The sequence below is a fragment of the Pristis pectinata genome, chromosome 25 (genome assembly GCF_009764475.1).
Source record: "Pristis pectinata isolate sPriPec2 chromosome 25, sPriPec2.1.pri, whole genome shotgun sequence".
Classification (NCBI taxonomy): domain Eukaryota; kingdom Metazoa; phylum Chordata; class Chondrichthyes; order Rhinopristiformes; family Pristidae; genus Pristis; species Pristis pectinata.
Genome location: NC_067429.1, coordinates 15,443,671 through 15,467,612, shown reverse-complemented (window position 1 = coordinate 15,467,612; position 23,942 = coordinate 15,443,671). Strand labels below are relative to the sequence as shown.

General features: G+C 39.5%; 1 protein-coding gene across 2 annotated transcripts in view; it reads right to left on the bottom strand.

Moving 5' to 3' along the window:
- Positions 1-3,080: 3,080 nt before the first annotated feature.
- LOC127582998 (protein HEG-like) overlaps positions 3,081-23,942 on the bottom strand; it is a 69,667-nt gene continuing 48,805 nt past the window's right edge. For both annotated transcript variants that reach the window (XM_052038674.1, XM_052038675.1), the window contains exons 6-12: positions 22,829-22,971; positions 19,488-19,622; positions 17,205-17,247; positions 16,176-16,213; positions 12,678-12,765; positions 11,021-11,198; positions 3,081-9,135 (exon numbers count right to left, since the gene is read on the bottom strand). In XM_052038674.1, the coding sequence (XP_051894634.1) occupies positions 9,013-9,135; positions 11,021-11,198; positions 12,678-12,765; positions 16,176-16,213; positions 17,205-17,247; positions 19,488-19,622; positions 22,829-22,971 (748 nt within the window). In that variant the 3' untranslated portion in view covers positions 3,081-9,012. The remainder of the gene's footprint in view (positions 9,136-11,020; positions 11,199-12,677; positions 12,766-16,175; positions 16,214-17,204; positions 17,248-19,487; positions 19,623-22,828; positions 22,972-23,942) is intronic.

The window sequence follows — 23,942 nt, the reverse complement described above, 5'->3', positions numbered from 1 at the left end:
AAAGTATTACATGTGTTTTCCTGTCCTCTGGGACCTTTCAAGAATTTAGGTATATTACAATGAACACATCAATTATTTCTGCAGCCACTTCCTTTAAACACCCAAGGATGCAGGCCACCAGCTCTAGAGGACTGGTCGGCCTTTAGTGCCATTAGTTTGGCAAGCATTTTTTTTTCTCTAAAATGACAAATCACTTTAAGTTCCTCCTTCCCTATAGCCTGTTGATTATCTATTATTTTTAATGTCTTCTACTGTGAAGACTGAGCCACAATAATCATTTAGAATCCCTGCCATTTTTTTTAATTTCCCATTAGTAATTCCCAAGTATCTTTGTCAAAAGGAACCAAAGTTTACTTCGGCAGCTCTCTTCAATTTTGTATACATAAAAAAAATTATGTTTTTAATTTGCTAGTTTACTGTCATACTTTAAAAATATAAGGTAGGATAAGATAGTCATCCTTTAGTGGTTCCTAAAATCTTTAATCCTCTGACCTATCACTAACTTTTGCAACATTGAATGCCTTTTCTTTCAATCTGATACCATCCCTTGTATAAGTTAGCCATGGATGCTGGATCCTTCTTGGAGAGCCTTTCTTAGAGGAAAGCAGAGGATGCAATGCAGAGATAAAAATCAAGGAAGTTCCAAAAAACTATTCAACATTCATACTGGAATCTGAGAGAACTCTGACAACTGCTCAAGCAGGGTCAAGGTTGGCAGTCACTGTGAAGAGTCACCAGGAGCCCAGGCTGAAGCCCTGGACGGGCTTTGTATAAGGCATACCTATCTCACATGCCTGTGGTGCTCACTTCATTTGCACAGAATATAGATCAACAAAAAAGCAAAACTTAAGACACATATGCAACATAAAATCAGATGACTAATGAAATCTCATTTAGTTTACAGTAACTGCAGTTTTCAATGTAGAAGAGGTCTCGATGTCTATATAACCTACTGCTGCTTCTATTTTCTTTATAAGTTCACAGCAACTATATTTCAACATACATAAACATTTTATTTAACTCGATGTAGTACCACCAGGTGCCTTCTGGTGCACCAACGACCTATTCAAAGTCACTGCTCTCGCCTGCTACGAAGATACTTTCCTCCTGTTAAAGCTGTGTTGTGATTTTCAGAAAGGTGTTCACATACCATTCAGAAAGTTCACCAGAAGGATACAAGATCCATGGATATTTGTCCATCTGCTGACTAGTCGTTGAGTGAATACAGACAAACACAAATTACACAGTGAGATAACCAGCTCTTGCACAACATCGCTGGGCCACAGAATGAGAATTACAGCTTGATATCAAATCCCAAAGTCTACCACCCAATTTCCCAAAGATCTGGGTTAATTTCAGGTGCCAGACCGCAACCCTGTTCACATGAGATTATCAGTAATTTCCAAAATAGCAATGCCCTTGAAATATCAATATAGTCCCTTCAGTGCTAGTCACCAAGCTTCAAAACCTGGGCCTCTGTACCTCCCTCTGCAAATGGATCCTCAACTTCCTTATCGGGAGACACAGTCAGTGCTGATTGGAAGTAACATCTCCTTGTTGCTGATAATGAACACAGACACACCTTAAGGATGAGTGCTTAGCCCATTGTTCTACTCTCATGACTGTGTGACTAAGCATAGCTCAAATGCGATCTATAAATTCACTAATGACACCACTGTTGTTAGAATCTCAGATAGTGACGAGGAGGCGTACAGGAGGTAGATTGGCTGGTTTAATGGTGTTGCAATAACCACCTCGTGCTCAATATCAACAAGACCAAGGGATTGATTGTGGACTTCAGGAAGGTGAAGTCAGGAGAACACCCACCAGTCCTCATTTGAGGGGGTCATTGGTGGAAAGGGTCAGCAGCTTCAAGTTTCTGGGTGTCAGCTTCTTGGAGGATCTATCCTGGGCACAACACATTGATGCAATCACGAAGGCAGCATGCTAGCAGCTCTACTTTGTTAGGAGTTTGAGGAGATTTGGTATGTCACCAAAGACTCTTACAAATTTCTATAGATGTATGGTGGAGAGCATTCTGACTGGTTGCATCACAGCCTGGTATAGAGGTTCCAATGCACAGGATTGCAAGAGGCTGCAGGGGGTTGTAGACTCAGCCAGCTCCATCACGGGCACAACCCTGCCCACCATTGAGGAAATCTTCAGGAGGCGGTGCCTCAAGAAGGTGGAATTCATTACCAAGGACCCTCACCACCTGGGACATGTCCTCTTCACATTACTACCATCAGGGAGGTGGTACAGGAGCCTGAAGACCCACACTCAATGATTCAGAAACAGCTTATTCCCTTCTGCCATCAGATTTCTGAATGGTTCATGTACATATAACACTACCTTGTTATTCCATTTTGTTTTGCACTATATTGTAGTAACTTATAGTAATTTTATTTCTTTGCACTGTACTGCTGCCATAAAGCAACAAATTTCACATCATACAAGTCAGTGAAAATAGATCTGATTCTGAGTCAATCAACCAGCAACTAAGAAATTAGAAAATAAAAAGCTTCTGTTATCTTTTATTTTTGTTTATATTATTTTTTGATTTACTCCAACATTTTAATTTAGAGGAATGTAATTACTTCCAAATGCACATATTGTAAATGACAACATCTTAACTCATTTAACTTAAGTATGTCTGCAGTTGAATTGATGGGCCAAATGGCCTAATTCTGCTCCTATGTCTAATGGAATCACTTAACCTGAAGGCTTAAGAGCTCAGTTTTGAAAGTTGCATGACAGAAAAAGATAATCACTCCTACCATGGAAATATTCTTTATCCCAAGCCTCTAAGGGAACTCAATTACCAAACTAATCTTGCACTGGTTCTCTAACCAGATAACTGAAAGCTAGTTGTGGGCTGTTATGTAGTTTGGTTTGTGATTCCCAACCACACCATAGTGGGATTTTCCACTGGGCATGGCATTGAATAGAGAAAAAAAAGATCAAGTACATTAATATAACCTATTAGTACAAGCCCTGCATTCAATGATGACAACACTGTCTAGAGGTGCCAAATATCATTCACCTCACTGAAATTATTTGGACACAATACCTGCTATAGATTGAGATAAGAGGGACTGGAAAGTAATTCTTTATTTCAATTTAAACATTTTAAAATTTTACAATAGTAATCAATATCAATAGAAAAACACATTTCAATATTACAATACCAGTGATTCTTTAAAACAAAGTTACTTGAAATTCTCACGATTTTACTCCTATTTGGCATTAAATTGCTTTACAATTATCACAACTACAATGTACAAAAAAAGGTACAAGCAAAACACAGTCAGTCTGAATCGAGAAAGCAACTTTGGTCATTTTATTACATGCAAGTGCAGCAACTAAATCCTTTTGAGCAAAGAAAAATGCTTAAGCTCCCAGAAACACACACTTTCCATTACATTTTTACCGAAATGGAACAGGAAGCAAACACAAAAGACATCTGTGAAACAGACTCAAATGTCAAGTGGAAGTGTCTCCCTCATGTATGTGTTTGGGATTGATGTGGAAACTCTGCCATCACCAAAGGCTTCCTGATTCTTTTTGTGCAGGGTGATCTTCAAATTGAAAACCAGATTGCAAAACTAAATCCAGTCTCCTGTTGATGAGCACTACATCAATTGGTCTTTCCCTTTACATCTTCCCCCTACCAAAAAAAAACTGCACCTTAACTCAGTTAAGTTTTCTGAAAGAGTGATAAAAATCTAGACAGGTCTTTACAACATTCAAAATTCAAATACATGAACAAAGCCCATGAAGTCCTTTGCCTAAAAATTTGGTATCACCTATTTTTAATGCTGCAAAGCATGGTTTAGTGCAACTACCAAATCAGGGCCCTTGCAAAAAAAATGCATAAATGTCCAAAATCTGCTGTGAAATCACTTTAGAATGATTTAATCCCAAAGCACCTAAATGGGGCCTGTGCGATTTCCAACAGGATCTCATGACATTTCAATGCAGACAAACTGCTGCAGAGCAATCAGAGAAAGGCATCACCCTTAAATGGCACACTCCCCATATCAGCCAGGTAACAGAGAGACACATGATGGCTACTAGAATATGCAGACTGTAGGAAAGAGGGAGACAGCTCCCATAATCACTCAAAAGAGCATGCAAGTACTGGTTAACAGGCTACATGACATGAGGACGGTCTTGTGTACTAGAAGGCACAGAGACTCACCAGGTCCAGCAGAAGAGAAGCCTGGCAAGAGATGAAAAGCACAGAAATGAAGATGATGGAAATGGCCTGGACAGTAGCATTTGCAGAGAGACAGAGTTAACATTTCAGTCCAACTATCTTTTATTGGAACTGACAGAAGTTGGCTACTGTAATCTCCTCCAGCAGTGAGAATCTCCAAATAAGGAAGGTGGAAATAAATTTCATTACCCCACAAGATATGTCATGGTGATTTGCATTGTTTACATCTGCAGATCAGAGATTGTCGTAGGAGAGGGTATTTTATGGAGAGGTCTGAGTTCTTTCGGCCAGATGCCATAGATCTGGAAATACAGAGGTGTAATAAGCTGCCTAAGTAATCAGAGCAGGATTGGAAGGAGGCATTTATGCATTCATTGTGTTACTTTCAGAGCAGGTGGAGCTACAAAGTAAGATGCAAGAGGACTTTTAGATATATTCTGAGCTCCCCCATCAGATTATTGGTGCACTATGTTGATGGTTGTGACTGTTGTTTGGAGGGGATTACTTTTGCTTCCACTGGGGGCTCTGACTTTGCAGGCTCATTAGAAGCAACTTATCAACAACTTTTCCCTCGGCTAGGAATACAAGGCTGTGGAGGCAGAGCAAGGACCTCTCTCTGGGGGCTCCTTCTTTCACCAGCTTCTGCTGCTCCACATAATCAGGCTGAGTCTAATTGCTGCTCTTCTGACACCAGCTACTGGCTCAGAATTGATAGAACGTACAGCATGCAATACATGAAGTCTCCATGTCTACTTGGCATGCATTCCAATGAGGCCCTAAACTGATGCAGGTCAAGAAATCTCATCTTGAGGAGGGCAATGACAATCACCATCATCCTGCTACTTGCATTGTTCTCATTGTAGCAACACCAGTGGGAACAGCCGTGGAACTAAAGGGTATCCCTTGTACCCTACGACCCATCACTCCAAGCACTGTTGTCATTTAAATTTGACTCATGATCTCACTAAGAGGTCATACCTGTTTCTCAGAAACATGGCATTCAGTATGAGGAAATTCATCACGTGATTCACTAAAATCTGCATATTTAGGGAGTGGAAACCTCTTCTGTTAATGTAAAGGGATGTATTCTGCAGGGATAGCCTTATGGGTTTGAGTGCAACCAATGGCCACCTGCTCCTTTGAGAAGCTAACAATGCCAACAAACCCAAGAGATGCCACCTGTTCCTCACAGAAATCAATAGGAAGATTAATTTCTTCATGTAAGTGAGGCTAAGGGAACCTAGACTTGGAGGAGATCTGCTGTGGTCACTTGGAAAGAGCCTGTGGCAAGGAAGGGTCAACATGATTTGACCTCCATGAAGAACAGGCATAAAAGGCTCAAGATCTTCCTGCAGAATGTCACATACCTCCCTGATGGCAGATTTGGAAAGCCTGATCCTGTGAACACATTGCTCAGCAAAGTGGTGCAGAGAGGGTATTGGTATTTCTGCAGACAAGGTGGGAGTGCACTCTTTGCCACTTATCTGAAGGTCCTTAACCCACTAATTAGTCAGTCATGGACAAAGCTCTGCCTTCAGTAATGGATTGCAGTCAGTGGTGTCACCACTGAGGCCGCCATGGAATGAACATTTCAGGAACTAAATGCTGGACTATATGTCATCTAAAGTTTCAGTGCATTGTGTCAATTCTGGAAGGTGTTAGAGCAGCCAGAATCAGTCCTGAAACTGCCAAATCAGGTCTCCTGATGAGAGAACAGTATCTCTTTAAAAAGCAGATGAAAGGTAGGACAATATGCTTTTTACTCATACTGAGAGTGTTCCATGACTGCCAGAGTGTGGAGTTCTGAGCTCCAATTGTTGTTGACTGTGGAGATGGGTGTTAAGTAAACAACATCATCCTTTGGTGCATGGCCGATCTTGGGAAGAGTTCAGGCGTGCTAAGGTAAATAGCAATGCAAATGCCAGGTCCACTTATGTAATTTCATCCAGAAATGATTGCCAGTGCAATGTACACTGGTTGAAAATAAAACTTACATGAGTAGTACTTAAGAAAACTGTTACGTAATCTAAGTGCTAGGCATTTTGCTAAAACACTTACTTCAAAAGCTTATGGTAACTGATTTATCCCCAATCCACTGATTACCTACAATGATCTCTTACAAAACAACCATTCACCCAGCCCATCCACCAGCAACATCATGTCCTTCTTGACAAGCATCAACAATTAAACTTCTCTCTCATTGAGAATACTGGGTAAAGTTGGCAGCCAAATGACATAGAAAGAAGCAGAAGATAGAGAAGCAAAAGCAGGACATGTTCAACTGGTCTGTGCTGATGGATAAACAACTTTACCGACACAAAATATACATACGTTCAAGAGGAACATGATCTACTTAGGCAATGAAAGCTACAGTCCACTTCTTAAGCAAATGAACCTTGCATTTCTGATAGTCATTCTTAGTATTGCAAAAATATATCATTTGTAAAAGAGAAAAAAATAGGCACATCTTTACTATTTATAGACAGTTCCATTTTGATCTAGAAACAAAAAGTTTTTACATGCACAAGCTATCAATGTTTCCATTAATGTGCTTTGAAGTTTAAGCTATGCAATTTAAGCAATACAATTAAATAAGACACCTCAAATTGTCCACTGGACCACCATTGAGTTAGCTTCTGAAGAAACTTTGTCTACACCTGTTTAGCAAAAATAGGAAATGCAAACGTTTGGAATATAAAGATCCCAAGGACCAGTCAACATTTGCATACTTCAATCTTTGGAGCTATTTTCCTGTATGCCCCAGTCTGCAGAGGTTATTGGGCTTTGCTATTCAATAATGCTTTATCACCACATTTTAAACCACTAACAGTCAAATGCTACTAATGCTCATCATTGTTTAAACTATTCCTTAAGGATAGTCAGAGAGGAAGGAAAAAGAAAACCTGGAATTCCTAACTTTTTAATCCGTAGATAATTTTATCCTGGGTTATTTCTATACCAATTGCTGCAGTTTGTCTTGCGCTGCTGGTTTCTCTATTAAGCTAAATATACTCCAAGGCTGGCAGTCACACCTTTTCCTCAAGGTCTACATTGCTGCAGCCAGTCTCCCCGGGACAGTAAAAGGTGCTATCCCTACAGTAACTATGTACCATGGTGTCACATCACACAGGTATATGCCTATACTTGGTCATAGGGTCACCTAACCCAAGCTCATGTGTTAGCCAAAATGCCATGGCTAGCTTGTTTCTCCACAGTGCATCTAGTTCAGAGAAAGAACTGGATGTTACAAAAGTAATGGAGAGTGGCACAGTTAGTTTGGGTATCCAAGACCCAGAATTCAAAAGTAGCTCTGAGAATGAGAAACTAAATTTTAACCAACAAGCAAAAAGGGTGAACGTTTCTTACAGCGTTAGCCATTATGTTTATATTAAATTATCAAACATGTTAAGAAACCAGCTATCAAAGATGATAAACAATCAAAATGTATTTTTAAATACACATTTGCAAAACATAATACCACCCCCTTATGCCTGGGAAAATAAACTCAATATAGCGTTTTCACTGCAGAAATAAATTGATGAATCTATAATCAAGAGACTGAAGGTTTTAAACCGACTGCAGATTCAAACCAGCAGAAGTTTGCCCACAGTAGTCAATAAACTAAATATACATCTTGGAGCCAAAGTGTGGACCACAGTATTTACAACATATCTACATAATCAAATCAGTAAAGTGTGCAACTTTTAAAACAAAAAGTCATTTTTTTGGTGAAAATGTGCTCTTTTAGCTGGCTGGTGATGCAATAACATGAATATTGTCTGTCATGTCAGAAGGTGAACAATTTCCTCCTACTATTTTAAGTGGCAAATGTCTATTTCCTATTTTCTATGAACCAACCTCTCAATACAAGTTTAAAGATTAATTTCCTCATTGTTTGTTACAGTAAATATAGTGTTTCTGTGAAAAGAAGTCCCACCACATTGCTTATTCCAGCCCATCTAAAGAAAGCAGAGCAATACAAAAGAACTGGTGACTGAACATCCATTAAAACTAGAGAAATTATTTTTACCCCTGACTTCATTAAAGGAGGAACACTTAGTGATGAGGCTGGGCAAACACACCTTACCCCAACAGCTTAAGTACATTCAAACAAGCATGAAAGTGTTACAACTTTTCCTGTCATTAAAAGAAAGGTTGATATTTTAAGGATAACATTAAATCTTAAAGTAAAGGAGCAATTTGATATATTCTTTTCTTTATTTAAAAACACTTGTTTGGGATGTTCAGGTGAACATTTCTGAACATTCCAAAGGAGACTCTTCCACTGCAACTACGTGCAGAATGATGTTGAACTCTGAATGAATTACTTCCCTGACAATAGCAGAGACCTCTGTTTAAAGTTTGGAAATAAATGTAGTGATTCAGTATTTCATAAAAAAAATTAAAATTGCCCAAGTGCAAGATACTCTTTATATCAGGCAAAATCTCAACCTTTGTGTAAATGGAATTGTGGCCAGTTACTTTAAGTTTCTTTCCTCTTCCCTGTTTCGTGTGGTTATATCTGGACTAATGATTTGATTGATTTGCTGTTGGAGGGGGAAGAGAGGCAAACAACATGTTCTAAAAAGCTGACATTGGAAATCTGAGTGTCAATCTGATATTTTAGTAGCCAATGGGCTTGAATTCCATTCTCCAATAACATGGGCTTAGAAATTTGTAAAATTCATCTTTTCCTCCATTCCCTCATACTTGCTGTGCGGTGTGCATACAAGTACAAAGGACTCCAGCTTTTTTTTTACAATAGTCTGAGTGCATCTGCACTATCTTCATCTTTACAAGTATTCTGGCTTCTTTTCATCACTGACGTAATATGGATTCTCTTGTCCCTGACAGAGATAGGTGTAACGAGACTGCTGTTTTCCTTTAAAGGTCTTCAGGTCATCATTTTTCTCAGGCTAGAATAATAGTAGAATGCAAAGCAGAATTAGTCAGATTCACACGACAGGATTTGTTTTCACAAATAGCAAACAATATGCCTTTCAAAGACTTCAGAACTTATCACATTAAATGCAGTTGCACAAACTGAATAGAGTAAATCCTTAACTTTCATGAGGAAGACATTCCAGAAATGGCCAGGAATCCCCAAAACAGGAAATCATTTATGTGTAGGTATTAGTCAAAAACAGTATGTAAAAGTGCAACAGATAATAATTTAACACTGTTAATAAACTCACCTTAACATATACTGATAATATAACTAAGTCACATACTGTGCTGATAACTCTGGTGTTTTCTGCTTCAGTGCTGGCTGCTAGCTACCAGCTGCTATGGATGGTGAGGAAGCCATTTTTTTCCATTTTAACTGGCTTGTTTGTTTAGTTTGGATGAGAAAGAGAAGCAGAGGTGACCAACACCAATTAGCTGAAGTATGGCAAACTGCTTTCTCCATTAGTTTACTTGTATTACATTGCTGTTAAATTTCTCACAGTTGTTATATCTGTGGACAAGGTTGACCACAACTTTGTGGAACTGTGCAAGTTAAATATGCAAAAGGATGTACTGCCGTGACAATTTCTGCCTGAAATTTAAAAGATGCATTCTTCACAGGGGATTGGCTTTAGGAGCAGGGGTATATCACTGGACCCAAGTTTTGATCTGGCATTACATTAGACCATGCCTGATCTAAATCTTAACTCCATTTACTACCTAGGTTTTATAAATGACTTAATACCCTTGGTTGGCAATGGTTCATCAACATTAGATTCAACATTTTCAATTGACCTAGACACAGCAGTATTTTGGGGAGAGCAAGTCCATTGCCCAGTCTGTGAAGACATGTGCCTTGGTATCCAATTGCATGTTTCTTTCAATGGTAAATGCTGAAAACAGACTATACCAAGTGAAGTATGATAATAACTATTTTCAAGTCATTCCACACACACTCAAAATTTAACCAAGCACTCACTACAGTAATTCACTTAGTGATTTCTTCATTAGTCATACACAAGATGATGCTATTCCCCATTCAAAGCTCCTTTTGGATCACTGAGGGAACCTATACCAAATTGTTCTGGAGCAACTGTCATTGGGCATCCCTGGTACAACTAGGTTTTTAAGTACCTCTGTGCTGCACTGGACCTCTTATGTACAAGTCCATAGTTATTGTTAATCATTCTGGCCACTGCCTCATCCACCAAATAGAATGAACTTCCCCTCTACATTCCCAAATGGAGGAAACATTGGATTCTTTCTGGATGGAAGTTACATGGGCAAATGGACTCCCTATCTTCAACTCTCACTGGAACTTCAGTGGTCACATACTGAAGTCTCTACCTTGGTTTCAAAGCATAAGCATTTTAAGGAAATTGGGCTGCAATTCCTGAGAAATGTAAAGTTCATACTTTACAAGGAACAACTTAACTGCAGAAAGTTTGATTTCAGTGCCACTATTTTAAGTCGGTTTGGCTAATGAACTAAAAATATGCAGATGATTCAAGGAGCCAACAATGGATTCCATTGGAAACCAGAAGCCCATAACTGTGTCCCTGCAGCACATGTCCTTTTAAGAACACAAGCAATCGCAAGCAGCATTTTAAAGATAGTGCAAGGGAAGGGGGAAGCAAGAGACACTGGGCAAATAACATTTTGTCAAAAATGTCAGAAGGCAGTGCCATTCCAATTCTCTGCTGGTGAGTTAATTCCAGGGTCTTGTGTGGAAACCTAGACAGCATTTTGCTATTAGGAGAGTCAGTAAGGAAAGTGACTGTATAAAATGAAGAGAACAAAATTAGTGTCAATTTTTCACCTCAACCTCCAATACATAGTTTTAACTCCTCTCACCGTTCTCCCTCCATCCCGATGGATATCAGTTAAACTGCTGGTGCTACCGTTCTCCTGCATTTCAAGTTGATTGCCATCCCAGTGCATGGTGGCACGAGGGATCTTTGGCATCTCGGATTTGGGCCACATTACATAGTCATGCGAGCCGGATGAGGAGCTGTAAGCACCACTCCTTAATCTGCAAACAGAAAATCAATGCTGCTTAGTTGCAATTCAGTCTCAACATTCATTGGACCATGTGTAATATAAATAATACACTTTGCAAGACAGTGTGGAAGTCCTCTAATATCCAACTATTAGTTCAAACTCTTTTGAAACTTGAGATTTAACCGCTAATGTGAACCGTCTATTTAAATTATTTCCTCTTGAGTATCTTGCCTTTCCAAAATCCCTTGACTATGTTTATCCAACATGGGATTTAGAAATACCTGCAATTATGTTTTTTCTATTTATTCCTCCTCTCATTTCCATGGTTGAGTCATTTCATACCAAGTCAGGCTCGGTGCTTCTAGTTTAAGTCACCATTAACTAGAAGTACTTGTATTGAGAAAGGATTAACCAAAATAGCACCATTTTTTCAAGGCAGTGAGGATAATGCCAGTTAAGATATGGTGCAAAGCTAGGTGACAGGTGAAAGGACAAGCATCAACCAGATTTATACTCTTTTCAGCTCTGACACAAGGCAACAAGAAAAAGGGAGCTGGCCAGTGAGTGCTGCGAGCCTGCTCCACAATAAGACAACTTTGGATTTTTCCGTACCAGGCTGCAATTTGAGCAGTAATTCTACCTCTATGTCACTTAATTCCTTCAACAGAAAGCACATTGGCTTATGATTGTCAGGGAAGGAAATGATGTGAAAAATTGCTAAGTGTGTTAAGGGCAGGTACCCCGATCATACACTGCAGTGATTTGAAGTGGGCTGGCTTATAGAGTATCAGATGCATGCCCACATCCAAGTTTTACTCTGCTAAACTGGCAGTCAAGAAAAAGTAAGCCAACAATATCCATGCACTCAGGACCCAACAATGGTTGCTGTCACTGTAGGAGTTTGGAAAACTGGCTGCTGAACAGCTGCTTTACAGTATACTGGGTGATAGGGTCACTTGTGCTAAAGTCAAGGCCTTGAACACAGAGACATCAGTATAGGACGCTCATCCCCAAGGAACCACTGCATTTATTGGCACTCCTTCCTGCTTTGCAAAAGGGATGCAGAATCCCGCACAGTTTGGTGATATGTTGGGTTGATGTAAGAGGAAGAGGATGTTTGATAGAATGTCCAATTTTATCTGTGTATTTGATTGTGATATTTTTCTTGTGGACTACAGTTGAACTGTGAAGAATTGTTCCTTTGCCTCTGGCATTTAGTAACTCATCCGATGAACCATTAAAGGAACAAGAGAGAAACTTCATCCACTGGACTCAGGTTTCACAACTGAAAGCTATGACTTTGAATGACAATAAGCCAGGTAGGAACAACACACACAAAATGCTGGAGGAACTCAGCATGGCAGGCAGCGTCTGTGGAGGGAAATAAACAGTCTACGTTTCAGGTCGAGATCCTTCATCAGGACTGGACACCAGGCCAGGTAGGAAACCTTGTCCTCAAGCAGCACCTGGCAGAAATAAGTCAATTAGTTTGTGCAGGTCACATCCTTACCTGAGACATGTTCCCATTAAGGCCAACAGCAAGAGTAGGAGGATACCACCCAGGACACAGGAGACCACTACAAGTGCCAATAAATATGCTGGGAACAGAAAGACAGAAGACACATTAATATTCATCTGCATCAATTTATTATAAATGTGGCACATGTCCCTTCAATAGGATTTTAAGAACATTTAAGTATCTGATCATAAAGTAAATGAGTATTAAACATTAAAGGATTTAAAACACAAATTATTCACAGAATGAAAAGAGATAATATTCCTCTGATCCTAGTCAAACCATAATAAACCCAATTCTCTGATAAGAACTATTTCTCCCTGCAACATCGATGAAGAAGTATCAGAAATCCACCATAGAATGATGCAGCTATTTTTGCTATGTTAGTCCAGCATTATGACTGAAGTAAGCACACTGTAAAATGGAAGTATCCAGCAATCCTCCCTGAATTTATTGTTTAAACACACTGATCATCTTTAATTTCCTCCAGTACTAAAGGAAATATTAACTCGATTTCTCTATGGATCCTGCCAGACCCAAGCAGTGTTTCCCCTATTTTCAGTTTTATTTCAGCACAATGTGACCACCAGACTGCTTTTGTTCCTGGGCACAACTATTTCATGTCTGCCCTAGACTTTTATCAATGATCAAGCAGTGGATTGTGTTCAGCATTAGGATGTGGTGCACACACTCAGCTTGATTAGTGGTCGGGTCCGAGTGTGACAGAATAAAAAGCCGAAGTTGTCCTTCTGATTAATGGGTGGAAATGTATTAAGGCATGGGGTCTAAACCGTTGATAATCTCCTTTTGAAACAGGAGCAGGTCATGAGAGATGCTGTCCTCTGCAGCAAAAGGAGATGCCTGATGGCATGAACCTCAGATTGAGGAGCAAGAAATCTCACTGGTTACAGATAAAGGTTCAACATCTATGACCAGAACGGTGAAATGATAGAGGGGTGGAAGATCTGATAGGGATAGGAAGTGAAGGGAATGGGAGAAGGGACATGGAGGCAAGGATATTCTATTTGGTCCTTCACACCTCTTCTGGTATTCAATAAGACAATTTACCTCAGTGCCACTCTCCTGCAGTAACCCCACATCCCTTAAATATCCCTTAATCTATCAACCTGCCTCAAATATACCCAGCGACTGAGCCTCCATAGCTGTGTTGGGTAGAAATTTCCAAAGATTCACACCCTTTGTTGAAGAAATTTCTTTTCATCTCAATCCTGCATGGCTCTCCTCTTATTTTGAGGATATGACTCCTGGTTCTAAACATGCCATCCAAGAGTAACATCCATTTACTCTGTCAATCCCTCCAAGAACTTTGTGTGTTTTGATAAGATCACCTCTCACTTTTCTAAACTTAAGTATATATCCAGTCCACTTAAGCTCTCTTTAAAAGACAAGCCCCTCCCTCCCACCAATGATCTGGTGAAACAAATACAGAAAGTGCATAGTAGATCACGTAAGAATTAAACTCTCATCAGTCGGCTGATACTTTGCTGCATTTCATCTTTTCCATGTGTATCTGGTGGAGAGAGATGAGACCTGTACAAAATATCCCAGGTGCAATCTCAGCAAAGCCCTATGATTCTGGTAAGATGCCTTACTCCTGTATGCAAATGCTTTTGCAATAAAGGCCAACATACTACTTGCCTTTCTGATTGGTTGCTGTACCTGTGTTAATTTTCAGGGATTCGTGTGAGCAATGCATGCTTAAATAGAGCACCTGCAGAGAACAGTCTCTAGATCCCCAACTCCACTGGCCCCCATCACTATTCACTCCACCAACCCAAGTGGCCCACAGTACCACAAAGGAGAGGGAGAAAGCACTGCCCAGGTTTGAGGAAGCATGTCTGGCAGAACATAAAAGTGGGCAAAACTAACAGCTGTGGCTTCAGTCAGATTGCTGGTGGGTTTGCCAGTTGTATAATTACTACTGGTGTGCTGATTCCTTCTGTTCAGTTGGAGAGATTGAGCACTCTCCCATTGTCAAAAGGAGTGACAAATTGGAAGCTTAAAACAGCAAAGGTGGCAAAAGAATCAAAGGAGGGTTGACGGGCATGTGAGAGAACAACTTGCAGGGGTAATAAAGAAAATGGGAATGGGACTAATGGGACCAGCATGGACCTGATAGATCAAATTACGACACAGGAGGCGGCCTCATGCATTTACTGAAATATCATACATGGAGCTCAGATTCACCCACAATCTCTCCTCTTGGCCAAAGGCTAAAATATAACATAGCTTTAGCATTTAATCAGACACAAGAGATCCTGCAGATGCTGGAATCCAGAGCAACGCAAAATGCTGGAGGAACTCAGCAAGTCAGGCAACATCTATGGAGGGAAATAAACAGTTGACGTTTCGGGCCAAGACCCTTCATCAGTCCTCCACAGATGCTGCCTGACCTGCTGAGTTCCTCCAGCATTTTGAGTGTGTGTTGCTTAGCATTTAATCACACATCTTTCAGGTGCAATAAAGCACTTGCATTTGTTAACGATGTTTAAATGAATAGTGCAAAACTCTTACATGAAAGCCAAAAATTGTTCTTGAACCAACGTGCACAACCCTAATTGCTACCTCGGTATACCAACACTATGACCACTTTACACTACAATGGACTTTGTTTTTTTTGTTCTTTATTATGTTCTTCCTTGTATAATTTACGTTTGTTTTTCTTGTTGTGTATCTGATGCTATGTGCCTCTGATGTTGCTGTAAGCAAACTTTTCATTGCACCTATGTACTTGTGCATGTGCCAATAAACTATTTTCACTTTGAAAATTGCAACAGTGCAGTTTTTAAATTACTGCTTTGTTCATATTTTAAGTAGTTCTTGAACACCACAATGAGACTTCAAGTTGTCAGCTACAATTGGCTTGCAATCCTTGAGCCAACAGTCTTCGATCATGCTACCCTCTGAAAGGACCATTCAGGGTGGCACTGAGAGCACACTGAAGTCCCAGTGCAAACAGAAGGAATGCAGCATCTCCCAAATTACCCACTGAGCTGGCAGTTCCTGCCCCACCTGCAGCAAAATCTGTAGGAGCCACATTGGCTTCATCAGTCACCTTAGAACACACAAAACTGGAGTGGAGGCAAATCACCTTTAATCCCCAGGGAGGGCGCGAGAAAAATCCTCCATCAGTATAATCAAGGATCACCACAGTAACAAACAGTCATCAGTTACTTCCTGTATTTTATTTTTAAAAATGTATTTTGTTAATTAGACTCCTAAAACCAATTTGTGTCTTAACAGAGCCACACCACGTGTTCTGAACAATGAAACGATGTATCCTCTTTGTACAGAATCCACAGTAGTGCACCATTGTGTGATGTGTACAAAGTAGTATGCTTATGTTTAACATTATAGCTCTATCTATTCTTACAATATATAACACTGTCTTCAGCTGGTCACATACATGATTTGCAGAGTTTGAACTCTATTTTGCATCAGTTTGCAAAGGATCAAATGACAGCTACTTACATTGATCACAGTTAAATCCGCCATAGCCAAATGGACACCTAAAAATAACAAACAAGTGTTTTTTTGTGCTTACAAATACCATTGTGGACAATGTTTAAAAAATTAACCTCCATCCATCCTGCGATTTAAAAAAAACCTTTGGGTCAGTGCTTTAAAAGTCTCATAGCTCTCAGATAGAAATACCTTTGGTACCTGTATCCAATAATAATTCCACAGCCTCGGCAGCCAGAGGCAAGCAGCAATGCAGCCTAAAACGTCTCAACAAGTAGTTAGCACATATTTATCTAGTCAAATTACTGAATTGTTTTTCAGATGCATTGTGAAGGATGGCATTCAAATTGTAATTTTTCCAGATTTAGATTTTGGCAAAGTTTCCATTTTAATCTAATTTCACGGTTAGAGTAGCAATACATTCAGCAAAGGGAGGGGCAGAGTGTAGGTTCACAAGCATGTGTGAAGTATGATTTCAGTAAAATTCATCTCAGCAAAGGGATCAAAATGATCTACTCCTGCACTTTACCCATTCAAAAGGCATACCCACCCAACTGGAGAAATGCAATTAACTTCAAGTTTGGGACATCATTCTTCGCTGGAGGCTACAACCTCTTGGTAGGATAGAGAAAATTACACTGCATACCATGATGTAAACAAAACATGGTTTTAGAGAAAGCAAGATTGGAATAAGCCTTCATTTCCACCCATCAGGACAGATAATTAGATTTAATTAAGTGTTTGCAGAGTGTTCACCCCCAAATATTAATTTTTTGTCCAATCTTAACTCTTTTGTTAAAAGTACGGTTCAGCACCCATGCTGAGACTGGTTCCCAATGCAAGAAAAAGGGAAGCATGGCAGTTGCTTACCAAAATAATCAGAAGTTAAAGATAAATGTTGAAGTTTCTTTGTCACAAAACTATCCAGAATTAAATATCAGATTGCCTCATCCTCATGACCAGTGTGGGATCCATGAGCAGCAATACTGTAGGACAGGGCTTTCTAAACAAACAGGAATACATTACCATTCAACTTACTTTGCACATGCTCCATTCTGAAGTCGAAGTCCGCTTGGACAAGCTGTTTTAAAAAGAAAAGTAAATAAGTTGGTTGTGTCTCACTAGTACTTGCATCATTTCAACTGGTGCCTTGTTTATGCTAGCAGCCAGCAGTATCAAGTCCATAAAGACACCTGTGTAAGCTGTGTGTACTTTTTCAAACCACCATTATAAAAATATTATCAACAATTCAGAAGGACTGCTCAAAGGGTACGTTCATATCAACGTTATACAAAGGTACACACAGGAATCTATCACTGTAGGCTCAGCAAACTTACATTTGCTGAACATGTGCCTTTGGATTCAAGTCACAATCATTTCTTGCTCCATATAGTAAAAGAAACATTACTCAAAAACAAAACAAAATCTGCAAGACAGAGGCCAGGTGATGTACCAATGGAGCCCAAGGACTTCTGGAGACCAGGCATTCAGTTCTCAATACACTCAATGTTGTTCAAACCTTTTTATGGTGTCAGGCAGGTATTAAACCACACCATACTGGCAACCTGGCTGAGACAGATCACCTAAGTGATCTCAAAATTCTCCACGGCAGACCAAATGTGAAAATGTCAAAAATCTTGGTATTTTGTTGGAAAGATGCAAACAAGTGGCAAGAGGCAGCAAGGTACTGTAGCAGTTAGCATAATGCTATTACAGCAACAGCGATCGGGGTTCAATTCCCGCTACTGTCTGTAAGGAGTTCATACATTCTCCCCATGTCTGCGTGGGTTTCCTCCGGGTAATCCGGCTTCCTCCCACGCTCCAAAGATGTGCAGGTTAGTAGGTTAACATGGGTGTAATTTGGGCAGCGCAAGTTCTTTGGGTTCGAAAGGGCCTGTTACCCTGCTGTATAAATAAAGTTTATATGAGGTGCCTAAAGTTAGGAAGGCAGATAGAAAGAGTCTGCTTTAAATGGCAGTTGAAGGATCTGGAATAGAAGGCCACAAACATTAACTATAAGAGATTTAAAAGAGAAAAGGAAACTCCTTTACAGAGAGTGGAGGCTGCAGGAATCAGTTCTGTTGAACTTGCAGCAAAAGCAAATTTGGAAATGAAGATTAGATTGGATAGACAGATAGAAGAAGAGGGATTAAAAAGACATAGCATAGGAGCAGGCACCTAATAGTTTCAGAGTGACACTGGCAGAAATAGGTCATTGTTTCAGGAAACAAAGGTGTGGATTCCATTACAAAAATCAAGAGAATGGCAGTAACTGAATTGAAACAAGAAATCCCATGGTTAAATGTGTAATCTTACACTACGAAATTCACAGAGCAGGACAATCAAATCACTGGTTCACTCAGTCTGGAAATGAAAGTTATTTTTCCACAGGGTCGAGAACAAGTCACTTAGCTTTTTAGCTCTCAATATATTTCAATGACATTCACTGGGATGAGTCTGTTCGTTTGGTCTCAGTGAATGATCTCCTGTGTCTAAAATTGTTCTCCTGTACTGGCTGTGAAAAAGTGTTTTTACCTATATCTTTTAAGAACAAGTGATATTGCTTCATACATGGCAAGCTGCAACATGACCTTACAAAATAGTTGTCAGATCTGGACTCAAAACTAGATGGACCACATGACAAACAATGGAGATTAATAACAGTATAAATTTATGCAGCATACATTTTTTGCAATAGCATGGCCTCACCCCTTCCAATCTACAACAGTGCGACAATTCTCAGGATCTCTGCCACAGTTTTGGCCCCATGTCCAATCTAAATTGCTTCACAATTGGTGGCACGTGGTTTCAGCTGCTTGGATCGCAAGGGCTGGAATTTCTCCCCGCCATCCCCTTAATCTTTTTGTCTCTCACCTCCACTGAGTTTCTCCCTAAAACCTGGATCTTAGACCAAGCTTTTGATCACCTGCCCTAATCCCTATTTTGGCTGGATGTCAAGTTTCCTTTGCTGACACTCTTGCAAAACTCTTGGGATGTTTTACCACATTAAAGACGACATCTGAAAGAGCTTTTCATGAGGTTGTTACAACACAGGAGATGTTTGGCCTACCCAGACAGCTCCTTGTACTGCAGTCTGGTTAGTCCCCAGTCCCCATAGCACAACATATTATTTTCCCCTCAAGAACCTACCCACCTCTCTTTTGCAAGCCCTGAATGACCACTTCCACTAACCCAACAGGTAACAAGCTTCAGATCACACCCACCCACTGTAAAAAAAAAATCACATCTTAGTTATAAATTTACATATTAAAGCACAGCAACAAAAAAAATAACTTGCTTCAGTAAGAATACGTCACATACCTTGGCAACTTCGATCAGAAGCTGCAAACTTGTAGTAACCAGGTAGACAGCTACACACACGAATCCCATTATTCACCTTGCATTTAGAGGTGTTGGCATCACAAAAATTTGGGTTGCATAGACTTTCAGCTTTGGCTTGTTAGAGGGAGAAGTGAGGAAAAGAAGACAAATGGAAAATGATATGTCAGTTAAAGTTATTTGCTTTGATTTTGCTTTAATTGGTTTAGAATTTGGAATTTCTCCTTATGCTTACTGCAGCAGTTGTCCCACTTTGTTTCAACTGTTCCTTAGATACCAAGGCAAAACAAAAACCTCAGAACATGATCCGAGACAGTGCTGATAATTGGCTCAACAGATGATTCACACACTTTTTCTGAATAGGCTGGATATAAATTTGAGATGAGTGAATAGTGGTTAACATTGCACCATTTCACCAAAGCAAAGTTGCCCAGTAACTAAGCATTGAAAATGGTTTTTAAGAACATTTCCACCTCAAAAGCAGCAGGAGGGCTAATCAAACTGCCAAGAAGCATTTCCTTGCATCTTGGCTTGTTCTAAAACAGAATCGAAGTGGAAAACATTAACACACTAGTTTTACAATTTAGTGCTAATTGCACTGTCGGTTTAGTGCAGAGACCACAATTTAATTTGCACTGGATACTTTCTGGTTTGGATGACCTAGTCATGCATTACTACAAGAGTGAAAACTAATTCATCAGTGCATATTTCCCCCCCCCCCCCCCCCCACTAGCCACCCACCACAAAACTCAAATCAAATCAAATCCATGTGTTAGAATAACATGTTTGTTATTGTCTACACATTAAGTGGTTTGGTAGATCTTTTCCATTAGATTCTGATTTAATTTTTTAAAAATCCATAAGGCCATAATTAGAATGTCATTTTTTTCCCCCAAAATAGAATCCTAATTCTCTGCTTAGGAAGTACCCATTTACCTGTTATGTTTATTTTCTCATGGAAGTTATGTATGATTTGTGTTAATTTAAGTCAATGTTAAGTTATGTTTGTCATATTTATAATGTACTGGGCTGCTGCAAAAAGCTAACTTTCATGGCATTTATATCCTGGGTATATCTGCCTATGACAATAAGTTTAAACTTGAACTTGAAAGTTGAGACAGCAAAATTCATTTCCATTCCATCTTCTGGTGAAAAATGACAGAACAATTCATTCCCTGCCTTGTACATCAACTGATTAAAATTGCTGTCCAGTGTAAGAGCTCTGTAACAAAGCAAGCCACTGATGGCAAGTCAAGCAGCATGTTATGCTGTGAACATTATATATATATATACACACACACACACACACACACACAGTTGAGCAAAGTTAGTCCTTCAAAGACTCAGCACAGTAATTATCTGAGCCTTAAAATAAGTACATGCTAACAAGGGCTGCTTGGTGTTCTGGATTTAATACATGGCAGTATTCAGAGTATATTACAACTTCCATAATCTTTTAAGATGCCTAGGAAGGATGCATAATAAAATCTTTTTAAAATGATTCTAATCTTATGCCGTAGAGGGATCATGAGGGAAACGTCAGTGTACCAGTGAGGCAAGTAACACAAAAATGATAGTTAGGATACATTTTGAATGTGCAATCAGACACAGTCAGCCATGAAAAAATTTAATACTCAACACAATGGCACAGGAATTCAATCTAGTATCCCCACTCTCTCACGGTAACCTGACACCTCTAACCAGCAGTCTGAAAGCTCTTAATTCCTCTTTATGCACCTGTGGTTCTGTCAATCTTTTTTCAGCATTGTGTATCAGAATCCTGTTCCTTATAGCTCAGTCTGTTTGCTAATCTTTGTCTTACTACTCTCTACTAGTCAGTTGGTCTTCCAGCCCTCTTGGAGGAAAAGAGTTAATGAGCCTCAAACTCCAAAGTACTTCAACTAGGGCTAGTAAATCATTCACTTATTTTGTTTATCCCACAGACAAAGTCTCTGTAAAATGATGGGTATGCAAATGCTGGTAACCCTTAGCAGGTCAGGCAGCATCTGTGGAAAGAGAAACAGTTAACATGTCAAGTTCAGGATTCTTCATCAGAACTGGACCTTGGAATGCTGAGGGTTTTCAGCATTTTCTATTTTCATTTCAGATATCAAGCATCTGCAGTTTTTTTTTTAAATCTTCATACCCATAATTTTGCTTGTGGATTAAGTGTAACGGTGACTTTGGGGTTAACTTCCAATCAGTTCTGAATATAAAAGAATGAATTATTCGCACAGTATATTAACGCTTCACTCAGATTTAAAAGCACTCAGATTCAAAAGCGCTCAGGTTGTCACAATCAATTTCCCCAAAACAATGGAACGTATTATCCAAGCATCTCTGGCCTATACATGGTTTAGCACATTAAGAGGTCTCTCTGCCAGTCTGCGCTGCAGAAAGTAGCACTGGAGGAGTGACAGCCTTGCTCTTGTATGAAATTTCTGCACCATGAATGAATGAGAGCAGAGACAACAGAAAGGACAGGCAATTGACCACACCACCGTAGCACAATGGGCCAGTCAAGATAAAGCAAGTGAAAAATGTGGTAACATATTTCTAGGGGAATAGATAGTGTTCTTTGCAGTCATGAATACGAGTCCTAAAGGCAGGATTGCCTGTCTGGTGCCAGAGATAAGGACAATTCCTTGGGATTGCAGAGGAAATTTTGCAAGAAATATAAAAGCAGACCCCAAAAGGTATAAGCTGTTCTAAAAGGAAAAGATTAAAAAGTTAGAGAGTTTCTCATGGACTGAGACAGAGAAATTATACTGAGTGGCAAGGAAATGGGAGAGATATTAAATATCTTTTATCTGTCCAGGAAATAGTAGAGTAGTACACATTTGGTGAGAAAGAAAAGCTGAAAGAAATCAGAATTGGAGAAATTAATTGAATAAAGCGCCAATGAATTCCCATGATGTCATGACCTATATCACAAAGTTTTGAAAGGCGGCACTATGGAGATAATAACCAGTGCAGCCATTCTAAAATTCCACAGATTCTAGTATGGCTACTTTCCAATCTGTGGAAAGTAATATCCCCACACTATTTAAGGAAGGAGAAAGAACACAGGGAACTACCAATTAGCCTGACATCAGTAGGAGGGAAATGTTGGAATTCATTTTATTTTAATAATTAGAGGGTGTCTCATTAAAAACTGATGCCATGGCATTACAAGGGGAAATACTATTCCTTGAACCTCACAGCTAAAGATCTCAATCTTTGTAGGACTTTTAATGAGTCCCACACTACTGCTTTAATGCAATTAAAGATGTAGTAACCACATTTTAGGCCAACTCCAAAGAACCAATGGATACTCAACTTACAAGTATAATTGTCTGAAGCTGTTATCATTGAGCAGTTTGAACAATCTTTGATGCCAGCTCTAATATTTTGGTTGACAGATTCCTCCGTTACATTGGAAGAGGATGAAAAAATGTTGTCAACAAAGGCCATAACACTCCCCTTTCTGAAAAGAGAAGAGAAAAATAAAGCAAATGAAAGTACGTGTGAAAACATACCACAGGCTCATTTACACAAACAATGCACTGCTTATGTTTTTTTTGCAGGTCAAGGATTCCATTTGCCAACTATTTCAAGTTTGCTTGCAAGTTCACCAGAGGTTTTAAAATGTTATACATCAATGTTTCCAGGTATTCCAATTCCAAACTGCACCTCCGACTGATGTTAATTTTAATTCAAGATGAGATGACTTTGACCCTGCTGGACAACCTCAACCTCATTGTCAGAATGCATTTGAAAGCTTTGATCTGATGTTACTCCAGGAATCAGCAGCAGAGAAGCTTGGGAGACATGCGAGTGGTACAGAAGGTCAGAAGACAGCTGACCTTAACCACCTGAATGCAACTTCTTGTCTAAGGCTTGATTATATCTTTTAACTGGAAATAGAAATGATTTCAAAGCAAAGAATTCCAATGTTTGTTTTTCCTGAACTGGGTTCTTTAGGTTGAGGGGTCAGGGAAAAATCAAGAGGCAGCAAGCAAAAGCCATGCACGCAGGACTGGACTGAGCATTTGCAAACTCAGTTGCTCCTATGATTTTCAAGTTCTTACTGCTTTATTAAGCCAGTTTTCCAAAATAAAATCAGTCTGTTAGCAGGCAGTTACTGTATTACTTGTGTAGTTTTTGTTCTCCTCAGTTTATAATTTACTGGCTTAACTGACAACCATAAGTTTGTATTTAATTTGCCTCACATCTTGTATTTATTATCTGTTTCACCCCCTGCCCCATTTTATTTATTCGGAAGAACATCTCCTTCAAATTTACTACAGTGATGTCTCTCTGGTGTGCCTTAGCACTGATGCTAATGATTCTAGTCTGGACAAATTCCCTTCTCTATTAGGCGACAGACATCAACTCCAGTTTCTAAGTCAAACTACACCAGCAATACCTCAGAGTTTCAATGTCATTACCATCAGA